Source organism: Scleropages formosus, chromosome 3 (assembly GCF_900964775.1).
Source record: "Scleropages formosus chromosome 3, fSclFor1.1, whole genome shotgun sequence".
In the NCBI taxonomy this organism is placed as follows: domain Eukaryota; kingdom Metazoa; phylum Chordata; class Actinopteri; order Osteoglossiformes; family Osteoglossidae; genus Scleropages; species Scleropages formosus.
In genome coordinates, this window is record NC_041808.1 from 20,253,661 (window position 1) to 20,266,621 (window position 12,961).

At 46.1% G+C, this 12,961-nt stretch overlaps 1 protein-coding gene across 3 annotated transcripts in view; it reads left to right on the top strand.

Annotated features, from left to right (window-relative positions):
- The window catches only part of arhgef4 (Rho guanine nucleotide exchange factor (GEF) 4), an 89,086-nt gene that overhangs the window by 37,190 nt on the left and 38,935 nt on the right, over positions 1 to 12,961 (top strand). For 2 of the 3 annotated variants that reach the window (XM_018753434.2, XM_029250624.1), the window contains one exon: positions 4,004 to 11,266. In XM_018753434.2, coding sequence (XP_018608950.2) covers positions 4,004 to 11,266 — 7,263 coding nt within the window. Of the gene's footprint in view, positions 1 to 3,556; positions 3,582 to 4,003; positions 11,267 to 12,961 lie in introns of those variants that run through there. The other variant, XM_018753435.2, reaches the window with a different exon arrangement.

Here is a 12,961-nt window from a genome sequence, read left to right on the forward strand (position 1 = left end):
TTTAACAAAGTAAACTGACTTTCTTGAACTTTTCTGGTTCTTTTTTCATGGCTGGGAGACATAGAACATTTTGGTGAATCCAGTGCACCTCTTACCTCCAAAGAAATGAATGATGGCAAGATACGCAGAGGAACTCTATTAATTCAGGCTCTACGAATCAACCCTTTGCTGTGTCGTAAAAACAGAAATAGGTGTGACTATGTTTTGAGAAACAGCCTATAATCAAAGAAATCGGTTGAGTAATATCTCAGCTGAATCCTGCAGGCCCTAACATTTACAAATTTCCAGATGGTGTATGTGGTAGTGTCTGTTGGCTCCGTTAGAACCATGGAAACTGGACTTGACTACCAAAGCCATACTACCATAGACTATAAAGTGACATGTGAGTATGAAATGGAGAAGTAAATTCATTATCACAATCGATTCATTAGATGAACATGTTTGTCAGCATTTGGTCACTTTCCGATTTGCAATGAAAATGTATAACCACAGAAATGTGCCTTTATTTATTTTCTGGGTAGTTTCTGTAAAAGTTTTAGATAGAGCAATAAGAATAAGCAGAATGCAATCCATCTAGAAAATCCATGAGATGCTGCGAACGTCTCCCCCCCTTTGTGTTCTCACCCACATTTCGAGTTCTTCTCCTCTCGACTTCTGAGTGCATTTTATTGCTGTTTAGCAGCATAAAAAGCAGAAATGCAGGCTGTTCGTGCTCTGCAACAGAGAGGTTTTAGAAAGCAGAATGGTGAAAATGCAATTAAAAGTAAATTCAGAAATGTTTGTATCTTTGGAAGTTTGTAACTCAAATGTTTGTAACATGAGGTACAAGAGAACTAATGGAAAACCTGTGATTAATGTAGCGATAGTTGGTATGAAGCCTGCAAAGTTGGCCGAAGTTGACCATGGTTTCACACCACTGCCAGGTGCAGCTCAGAGTACATCTATGTCTGCATGTGCATACCATAAGAGTTTTCAGTTCTCCTCAGCCCAGGGATGGCAGGCACCAAACACGAGTTTCTCACAACTTTTACCCAAAAAAATCAAAGCGTTAAGGAGCACAAAGTCATTCAGCGGAAAGCATAGTTGACATCTGTGTTTATTTACAAGCTGTGGCTGTCCAATTGCATCAGGTGGTCCCCTCTTTGTCTGCCACACAGAACTGGAGCTTAGTTTAAACCTTTAAGCTGTTGAAGAAGCTGAGCTGTAATATGTAGAAAGAAGCCTTGTTTCCAAATGGACAGGCTGTAATATGGGGTCACATGGCAGACCCAGCCAGTGGCAGTGGTCTTTATTGCTTCGTCACATGAGGAGAGGGGACCCAAATCTGTTGACATCCAGTCAAGTGGAAGTGCCCCTGCTTCCTGGAATGGGCCAAGTCTTTCATTCAACAAATGTATCATGAATATGCATATTACAGGGTGTTGCATATGCATGTGCCACCCACCATTGGCATTTGGATACATTAACATAATTAGTGCTCATTGTTACCTACCAAAAGTGAGGTATCGTGATAAAGAAAAGCCATATTCTCCTGCATTTGCGCTCACATCCACGGCCTGATGTGCCTTTGTAAATCGGGGGTAGACTGGGCACGACCAGGCAGCGTTCCAGCTCTGCTGCAAATCAAAAGCCATGGATATACACTGGGCTGCAATGCCGACAGGAGCACTGAACTGTGAGCACCCCCCAGTGGAGCAGTGTACTGCCACCCATCCCGTCCCCCTAGAGATCCAAATCTCCACCCAGAAAAAAGAAACCACCATTCATGTTCTTCCTACATAGCTGCTTTCAGCTTCTTGACATGCCACAGGAAATGCCAGATATTTCCCACATGATTTAGTTTATTGTTGTCAGACTGTACGCCGCATAGGTAGAGTTTCAGTCTGGCTGTGTTTTCTTAATGAAGCTGCTCCTCCGTTGTCTTCTTGCATTGAGGTGACGGGTTGAACCGTCTCGGCTTCTCAAGATTATCAACAGGGAAGCCGGGGGATTGGGGTCCCGTAATGTCTGTTAGGTCAGGTGTCTTCATGCCAGTGCTCAAGTGGAGCTCGAACCCGGCTGCGCTTCATTTCCACACCCACCAAATCTTCTCGGCAGTCCGCATCCCGCTCACTGATGATGGTACGTTAGGCATTGGGAAGGTGTTGCTGTCTGGAGCCCCCTGCTGTGTGGGCAGTCTGTAGAACACCAATGAGCCATGGCAAAGTACGCATTGAGGTTTGGAGATGAGGACCGCTGGCTGCAGAGAGTGAAGGAGGTGTAGAGAAATGGTAGGTGCCGTATGCTGCATGTTCAAAGATGCCCTTGTAGCGAACATGGGCACTGCTGTAATCTGGGGAATAAGTACCAGTGGAGGATCATAGAGAATATTGGTGGTCTTTGTAGCTTGGGTGGATGGTTGAGGTGTTCGTCGTTCAAGCTCGGCGAACAACGAACAACTCAACCATCTACCCAAGCTACGAAAACCATCAATATTCTCTAAGATCCTCAACTCATTCGGGCGTTTAATGCTTAAGATAGCTCGTCGTTGGGATACTTTTGCTTGTCGACAAGTCTTTGTTGGCGAACAATTGTTAATGCCAAGCTTAGTGAACAATGAACACCTCAGTAAGTACAAGTACAGTCTAAGAAGAGGTGACAGTATTTCCATGATTCCACTATATGACTGTCACGACAGGCCGAGAGAACCGGGAGGGAAAGACCCAAGTGCGGAGTCGTTTGTCTGGAGTCAGAGGATCAGGCAAGTGCTTGGTATTGGGGACAGGCGGTGGGTCGGTCGATCGGCGGTCGGGGTCAGAGTGGGAATCCATGGGCGAGGTCAGGAGACGAAGCGAAGAGTCGGTCGAACAGTGATCGGAGTTGAAACGAAGATCCGTGGACGTGGTCGAGAAACAAAGCTAAGGGTTGAAACCGGAGAACGTGAACTGAGAACTGGAGATGCATCTGAGCGAGGAGTCACAAGGAAGGGTGATTGTTGCTGATGAGATTCCGCAAAGATTTGGGAGCTGAGGAGGGTCTTTTAAAGGGTGGGCGGTTAATTGGGTGCTGGAGCAGAGTCAGATGTTGTCGGTTGAGTTGCGGGCGTGGACGTGACAATGACAATGTAGCCGGACTGTTTTAGCTGATTCTGTTTCAACATTGACTCTTTAATGAGAATGTTATTAGTATCTACTGCATTTTTTTGTTGTAATTTTTAATGTTTGACAGCAGGAATTATTGAAAACAAATGTGTATACTGCAGCATGACATGTTTGTTTATATATACATATATGAGGCTGGCACAGCACGTAGTGCTGGTACCTCACAGTGCCAGAGCTATGTGATCAAGCAGTCTGTTTGTAGTTTGCATGTTCTACACTTCCAGGTACTCTGGTTTCCTCTCACAGTCGAAAGATATGTTTCAGGTGAACTGATGACTCTGAATTAACTGGTGTGTGTGTGTGTGTGTGTGTGTGAGTGTGAGTGAGTGATTGCTCTGTGATGGGTTGCTGCCCTTTCTGGGATGTAACCTGCCTCGTCTAGTGCTTTGTCTATAGACTACAGACAACTACAGCTCTGCACAAGACAAGAAGTTATTGATAGTGAGTGTTTGAGTGTGTGTACACTGTCTCTTTCTTTGTATAGTGTATATATAGTATCAACACGTGTTCTTTTTTATAGGTTGAATAGAGCACCGCACATGTCCGTGCTTTTAGTTCAAGCTTTTTGCTGTGGGACATGAGTGTAAATTCCTTACTCATGTGGTCAAGTTATTAAGTTGGTGAAGTTCTTGTTCAAATTGAAAACGGAGGAATTTATACCTGAGTATGGTGCTTCACCTGATTTAGGTAGGCTATGTGAATGTCTAGCCTTGTAGATGAACAAAAGCTGTAAAGAATGTAAGTAAAAAGATAAAAATTAATGGTAAATGTGAATGAATAGTGCTGTTTATTAATCAGCTGTTCTTTTGCATACCTTGGTCTTACAGCTCTACTGTTCTCTCTCTCTCTCTGTGTTTTGCAAGGCCCCAGAGGCACCTGAGGACTCTGCAAATGATACAGAGTGCTTGGAGGACCCAGAACCTCAAGACTGGGCTGACGCGGGCCAAGAGACCACGGAGGAGTACTTTGACACACACTCATCTCACAGCGACACCTTTTCGGACCTCATCCCCGATAGTGAGACGATCCTGCCGGCTGGGTGGCCCCTGGAGCCCACCAAGAGGGAACCACAAGGAAGACTCAGCTCTAGCAATGACCCAGGAAACACGCATCCCAGCAGGCCTGAGGAGGAAGCTCCCCTGGAGCACCACCGTGTTGAACCACACTCACATGCAGCACAGCAGTGTTTGCCCAGCACCTGCCTGTTGGTCACACACGAGTGGCCTGGGCCTTCAAGGACACAAGAGGCAATTAGTAATGTCCCTAAAACGCTGCCTCTGGAAGGTGAACTTCCTTCCCCCTCAAAATCAGTCGTTCTGCAGGTACTCTCCGTACCCTCGAGGAAGGAGGAGTGTCCTGTGACAGAACCACTGTGCGAATCCACAGAAACAGGGCTTACGCCGGGAGGACTCCATTCTGGTAAGGGGAGTGTCTCTGAAACGGAGGAAGAGCAGCTACAGTGCATCTTCACGCCCACCCACAACATCCACCAAAGGCCGGACCCGTTGGAGGTCTGCAAGCTAATCTCAAACCCTATGGAGTCGCTAACAGAGGATCGAGATGGACACAGCAGGACTGGGCACAGGGCTACCTCAGAGGAGTGGCATGGAAACTGGGCCGAGGAGAACATTGCTGCAGATACGTGGCGCGGCAGTCACGTACAGACTCGTTCTGAAATCCAGGTGGACACTGGGGCCCAAGTGCAGCCCGGCACTGAGGAAATGGTTGTAGAAATCCAGACAGATGTTGATATCTGTACCGATTATAATGCTGAACAAGTAGTTTTAGAATCCAAGTCTAGCACTTGGGTTGGTGTCCAGCCTGGCTTTGAGGAAACCCAAGTCACCAAGCTGGATACCAAAAACTGTGCACAGTCTGCTACTGAGGAAATGGTTTTAGAAACCATGTCTTTAGAAACCCTGCACAATACTAGCTCAGGTAGGCAGTCTTCCACTGAGGCTGAAGTGTTAGAATCCCAGACAGATGTTGCTGTCTCTATAGATTTGGACAATGAAAAAATAGTTTTAGAGACCCAGCTCAGTGCATGTGTGCCGTCTGGCACGGAGGAAACTGTTTCAGAAGTCCAGGTGAACACACACACCTGTGTACAGTCCACAACCGAGGAGGGTGTTTTAGAAAACCATACAAACGCGGACATCGATATAAAGTCTGATGCAGAAGAAACCGCTTCAGAAACACAGTTTATTGTTGGTTCATATCTGCAGTCTGGGATTGAGAGGACTGTTCCAGTAATTCAACTAGACACTAGACACTTAGACAATACCTGTATACAGTCAGTCAATGAGAAACAAGTTTTTGAAACCTGCTCAGATGTTGATACCTTTTTAGAATCCAATGCTGAAGAAATTGTGTTAGAAACTTGCCCTACTAGTTGTGTGCCATCCGGCGCCAAGGAACCTGTTTCGGAAGTCCATCTGGGCACAATAGCCTGTGTACAGTCCACCACAGATGAGAGGTTTTTACAACACCAGGCAAGCATTGCTACCTGTAGGGAATGGGACACTGAAGAACCTGCTTTAGAAACACTGCCTAGTCTTTCTTCCTGTGTGCAGCCCGAAACGGGGGAAACTTCTCCAGAAATCCAGTTGGACACCAGTACAAGTGGATGTTTTGGCACTGATGAAAGATCCACATGGATCCCCAACACCTGCTTAGAGTCCAGCACTGTGGGAGATGTTGCAGAATCCCAGCTGACTGATCTTTGTGCTCAGTCTGGTGCTGGAATTAATGTTTCGGGAGTTGAGCTACGCACTAACACCTGTGAGAAGTCTTTTACTAAGGCGGATATCTTATACTGTCAGACATTTATTAGTACTTGTGCAGAGTCTAGCACTATGGAAGGTGATTTAAAAACCCAGACAGGTACAAAAGTCTCTGTAACAACAGCTGCTGAGGAGCCAGGGTACATTGCACGTATACTAGGTGCAACAAAGGAGTGTGTTGCGGACACCCAGCCATGTGGTCCTATGGAAGATGTTTCAGTAATCGAAACACGATCCTCTGGACATGTGCTATCTGGTACTGAAGAAGATGAATTAGTAACCCGGGCACACTCTGATTCGTGTGTATCGTCTGGTCTTGAGGAAGGTGTTTCAGTAGCCCAGGTGGACGCAACTGTCTCTGTAACGTCAGTTGCTGATGAACCAGAGTGCATTGCATGCACACCAGATGGATCAAAGGAGTGTGTTGTGGAAACCCAGCCATGTGTCCTATCTGGTCCTGAAGATGATGTTTTAGTGAGTGAAACACATTCCAGTGCATGTGTACTGTCTAGTATTGAAGATGATGATTTGGACAACCAAAAACACTCCATTTGTGTGCCATGCGGTACAGGGGAAGATGAATTGGTAACCCAGACACGCGTTGATTCATGCACACTGCTTGGTTCTGAGGAAGATGTTTCAGTAAGCAAAACATACCCCAACGCAGGTGTAATATCTGGGACTGAAGGAGATGAATTAGTGACCCAATCACACCCTGATTCATGTGTACTATCTTGTCCTGGAGAAGATGTTTCAGCAGCACAGCTGGACACAAATGTCTCTGTGATATCAGCTACTGACGGAGCAGGGTACATTGCACTTACAGCGGATGGAGAAAAAGAATGTGTTGCGGATACCCAGCCATGTGCCCTGTCTGCTCCTGAGAAAGATGTTTTTGAGTCTCCGCAAGATGGGTTTGTCTCTGTTATAGCTGGAACTGGGCAGTCAGATTACGCTGCAAGTCAACTGTCTAATGGGGGTGTTATAGAAATTCAGCACCTCTCCAATGCATGTATGCCATCTGGTGCTGAGGAACATATTTTAGCAACCCAAACACACTCCAGTACACACATACTGTCTGATAAGGAGGAAGATGAATTAGTAAACCAAAGGCACTCTGATTCATGTGTATTTTCTGGTCTTGAAGAAAATGTTTCAGTAAACCAGCTGGACACACATGTTTCTGTAATATCAGCTACTGATGAGCCAGAGTACATTGCATGTACAGCAGGTGAAACAAATGAGTGTGTGGTGCACACCCAGCCATGTGCACCATCTGATCTCGAGGAAGTTGTTTCAATAGCGCAGAAACAGTCCGATGTATGTGTACTGTCTAGCGCTGTGGAAGATGATTCGGAAACCCAAACGCCCTTAGTTTCGAGTGTACCGTGTGGTACAGAGGAAGATTATTTAGTAACCCAGACACACTCTGATTCATGTGTTCTTTCTGGTGCTGAGGAAGATGTTTCAGTAGCCCACGTGGAAACAAATGTCTCTGTAACGTCAGTTGCCGATGAACCAGAGTACATTGCGTGTGCACCAGGTGGAGCAAAGGAGTGTGTTGTGGACGCCCAGCCATGTGTACTTTCTGGTCCCGAGGACGATGTTTTAGTAAGTGAAACACACTCCACTGCACATGTACTGTCTAGTATTGCAGAAGATGTTTTAATAACACAAACACACTCAGTTTCAAATGTACCATGTAGTATACAGGAAGATGATGTAGTAACTCAGACACACTCTGATTCATGTGTACGTTCTGGTCCTGAGGAAGATGTTTCGGCGGTCCAGCCGGACAAAGTTGTCTCTGTAATGTCAGTTGCTGATGAGCCAGAGTGCATTGCATGTGTACCAGGTGGAACAATGGAGTGTGTTGTGGACACCCAGCCATGTGTCCTATCTAGTCCTGTGGAAGATGTTTCAGTATCCCAAACACACCCTGACCAATGCATAGTATCTTGTACTGAGAAAGATGTTTTTGAAAGCCAAATGCACACAAGCATCCCAGAGGAATCAAACTCCACTGCAAGTGTACTTTTTGAGGGAGAGGTTCCTGCAACACAGCACCTGTACAGTGTGTGTTTACTATCTGGTACTCAGGAAGCCCTTGAAGAAACACAAACCCTTTCTAGTACATGTTTGCTGGCAGGTACAGAGAGGGCTGTGCCAGAAGCTCAGCCTTCCCATAATGGGTGTGTGGAAGGTAGAGCTGAGGAGCTTTTGAAAGAAAACATGCCCACATCACACAAAGACTGGGAGGTCATGTTCTCGCCAAGCACAGGGCCAATGGCTTCCACTGAGCTGGAAAGGGAGACCTCCACGTGGGAGGAGAAGCGAGAGTCTGGGACTCGGTTATTGGAGGATCAAGGGGAGCGCAGTGTTGGTTGTGTCCCAGAGAGATACACAGAGAATACCCTCACTAGTTACCCAGAGTTTCAAACATGTTATGGAGTTGGACCAAATAACAGTGAGACTATGGAAGAGTTAATACCCTGCCATGCTGACACCACTGAAAGTACTGTTGAATTATCTGGTGACCATCAGCTGAATGTTACATATAGTGATTTGAGCCATTCAGACACAGGATATGAAACAAGTCAGGCATCAACAGAAACGCCGATCAGCTCTAATCATCTGAAATCCTGTGGGGCTGACTTGACCATAGATACCTATCCATCCTACAAGGACACCGTACAGATTTATCCCTCAGAGCTAGATAATATTAAAAAGCTGGGGATGGAGTGTGTGTTGGGCGCCAGTTCCCAGCTCTGTACACAGGTTGAATCCCATTTCAAGGATCTGGAAGATAACTGTGTTTCCCAGGAGCACTACACCCTGGAATGCAAATGGCACTCAGATACAAATAACAACACAAAGGCAGCTTTAAATTCCTTAAGTCCTCCAGATGATTTTCCCACAGTGCAGTACCAAGGAGTTACTGAAGAGCCTGGGGACTTGCTGTCACGAGAGGATACTAGTGCTCCCAAGCTAAGCACACTGCTGCAGGATTCTCAAAGTGCACTCCGCCATCGTGTTGAGCTGGAAAATTCTCGATCTGACATCGTGAACCAAGAGCCCAGCTGGACCCATGAAAATTCCGTATGGCGACTGATCATTAACAGCTCCAAGGGGTCACAGGTGGGCAACCATCCTTCAGAATTTGAAGAACCTGAGAGATTTGGAGCGAAAGTTCAGCAGAAGGAGGTAGATGACCCTGTTGATACTACTGTTAACCCTGCTTCCTACAGCTATGTCCTCCCCTCACATACTGATATGGAGTCTGAGGAGAAGGCTGCACCCAATCACACTGAGAGAAGTAAAGGCTCTGTAAGTAGCAGGGATTTGCTTCAGGATCAACTGGATCCTAAGAGCTCTGGAGATAAAGAATATGGCTTCTTTTCTTGTCATTCAGAGGCTAGGGGAACACTTGCAGACACAGTTCTAATGGTGGAGAAGGAATTGGTTATTGACAAACCACATGTTGAAATTTATTGCAACTCTGAAACCGGACACTGTACAATACCTCCTCAGACTTGTTCACAGTCACATGAATACAATACAAAAATAATAAGCTATCCTTACCCAGAGGGTAATTTCCTGTCAGGGAGCAACCTCGAGCCCATTTTAGAATTAGATCGTTGTCAGGACAGTCCCTTCACATTGGAAAGTGAGAGCAACGTGAAGGAGAGAAAGACATCCTTCCTAGAGAATGCTGTAGAGGAGGGGAACAGTATCATAGACCAGGGTCAGACCAGCATGCTCCTTGCTAGCTGCATTCCTCACCCTTCCAGCAGTGTTGTTGGGGACTCCAGTGCCAGTAGAACAGTAGATGCTTCTCCCTGCAGAAACACAGAATGTCCACCTGTTTCCAGGACCCTAGTGCAAGACATGAGCAAGATGAGATCCCATCTGCCTGACATCAACACGTCTGACGGCAAATGTATCACTGAGGCCGAGCAGGTCCAGGACCCTGATAGCACCAACAGTGATGTGGGAATAGATGAGAGCCTCTCATCCCATCCTAGAAGCAACTCCAGCCTCCGCAAGTCTGTGAAGAACAAAGAATCTAAAACTGCCTCTACCATGAAAAGCTCAAAATTCTCAGTCTTCACCAGGATGCCTTCGTTCAGGAAGGGGAAGACCCAAACACGGGAGAGAAAGGGTGAAGATCAAGAGGTGTTAAAGGAAGCCAGAATGAGTGTGGGTGCCAGTAAACCACACTCTCCTCTCTGCCAGGCCCACCTGTCCCAGAGCATGGACCACCTAAGGGATGTGGGCCGGCAGCCTGAATACTTGGATGATGATGTCTTGGAGGCGGGAGTTTACCCTAGTCGTACTTCTGTCCGCAGACACAATGTGGATGGGATAGGTCTCCAACCATCCATATCCCACACCCAGGACATCTCCCAACCTAGTCTCCAGGGCCATGGGGGCAGAGATGTTGCTTGCAGCCCTACACTGGAGGGCCGGAGTCCCAGGAGGAGCAAAAGCATAGATAACCTGAACCTGCGGATGAGGTTAGCTCTGGCACACAAATCACTGTCAAGCCTGTTTGAGTCAAGGTCTTCAGACAAAGAAAATGCAGACCTATGTCCAGGGCCAAAGCATGAGCAGCTGATGACTGGATCGCCTCAGGCTGAAGGTAAACAAGCCAAGGAAGTAGAAGTGCTTAAGAGGACTATGTCAGATCCTGATGGGAGCAGTGCCAGGGCAGCCCAGCGGGTTGCACGGGACAGACTTAGCCTTCAGGGTTCTCCCACCAACCTGCAGTCTAACCTGAGGGCCCCATTTCATACTGACCCACTGAACAAGAAGGCAGTAGCACGGCAGTTCTCTGAGGGCTCTAATGAGAGAAGGTCACAAGACATGAGGAGATCTAAGCTTCCTGATGACAGGACTAGGGCAAGTCATCATCCTCCATGTGACTCACATATCCTCAGCCTAAAGGACTCTAGCCCTTTGTCTCCCACAAACTGCACCTCTATGGCCACCTTAGCCCATCAACATGCACCTTCTTGGGCCAGGTCACTGGGGTCCTTTGAGGGCATAGAAGTTCCCCTCAGGCCCATGAGTCCCAAACCTCAGAGCCCCAGATCCTGGAACCACCGCCGGAGCTTTCGCTGCCCCTCACGGGGTTTTGCCACATCTCTGACCTCGTTGGGGCAAGGGGTCAGTGTGGAAGGCCTTTGTGAGCCCCCGGAGAGGCCAAGGACGCACAAGCCTCGGACATCCCAAATGGCATCGGCCCATTTAGTAGACATGGAGCACCAGCGAGAGAACTCGGATTTGGGCAGCCACTGCCAAGACCTCCTGACCACCTCCATGTCTGTCAACGACTTTGAGGTAAGTCAGGGGAAGTGTGAAGACCTCTCATTCTATTTCCTCTTTGTATTTCATCAACCTCTTCCTCCCCTAATACAATATATTCTCTTGTACGTGCCATGCTAACATCGTTCTACAGACTACTTGACATCATACTAAACTAGGAAGCGGCAGCTTTTCAGACAGGCGTCTATGTAAGCGAAATATGACACAAAAACAGTGCAATGGATTCACGCAAATTCAACCGTAGATAATGCAATTTACTGTTTAACAGGATTATAAGTTCACAACAAAGTTTCCCATCGTTGGTCACATTCTTCCTTTAAAGGCTCTTCAATTCCTTTAGCCTATTTTGCTGCGTGTTTATTGTCCTTTTTATGGCTATGAGTGAATATAGAAACTTGCATTGCACTTAGTCCCTCATTGCCTGCAGTGCAGGGCTTTTCAGCCTGGTCAGCATGTGGGCCTGCTGTAGACCATGACAGCTAGCTCATTTATCACCAAAGGCTTCTTTATCTTCTGTCTTCCAGTGAGAACTGGGCAAAGTCAATCAGCTTTTTGCCTCTGTCTTACTTACCCACTTTATATGTTATACTTGATACATTATACTGAAGATACTAATTTTTGCATGTGCACCCAGTCCATGATTTGCAACAGGAATGATGAATTTTCACTTTTGCAGACACTTTGAATGTACAACTGTAATTTAATCACAGTTTTTGCAGATAGAAACACCGCCATTCTCATATGAGGCAAGTTTTAGTTAACTTTTAGGGCCATCACCCTGTTTAGAATTGGTACATTGGTGTAATGTTTCCATCTGGGGCAGCTGGGAGTGTAGTTGTTAGAGCTGCTGCCTTTAGACCCAAAGGTTGTAGGTTTAATTCCTGCCTCCAGCTGTAGTAGCTGTAGCTTGATCAAGGTACAACCCTAAATTGCCCAGCTGTATAAATGGGCAAATATGTATCTTAACATTGTAATTTGCTTTGGAGAAATGCATCAGCTAAGTGAATAAAAGTAAATGTACACCTCTCTGGTGCAAAGCATTGTGGGATAGAGTACATTATTAGTTCCGCGGTTCCGTCAAGGTGGTTCCTTGTGTTGTGATTATTTACTATTAGAAATAGCACTAATCAGAATCATTCGCTAGGCTGCTCACCTTCTTACCTCTTAGTTTTATTTAACTAGCTAACCAGTTAACTCATGTTTGATCCTAGTTTTTTTCATGAATTGTCCAAATCTTTGATATTTGTAACAAAATTTGCCTAATATGCCATTATTTCTCTTGACAGCTCATACAGCATGTACATAAATAGGTACAGATATAATATATTTATATAGAGGACAGTGTTTTATAGTAGTATTTTTAGTAATTAAAATGATTGGGAGTTTTGATAATTGTACTCTATGCACAGACAGGAATAGATTTTACTGTATTGAGATTTTTGGGTGACTTTGTGTGTGCCTGACTCCTGCTTGTGAGGAGTTAGAATTTAGAAAAAATGGGATTTGTCATTCTGATTTACAAATTCTTGCCCTACGAACGGGCTTCCAGGAACGAACCGAAGGTAGGCGGCGCTGGATGTACAGATACAGTACGTGTGTCTATGTGAACAGTGTCATCTAGTGGTTGTGCCCTAGACGTGAAATCGGGCTGTAGGTCGACGGTGACATCGGGTCCGACATTCGTTAACTTTGTCGCTTTCTGAAGTAATT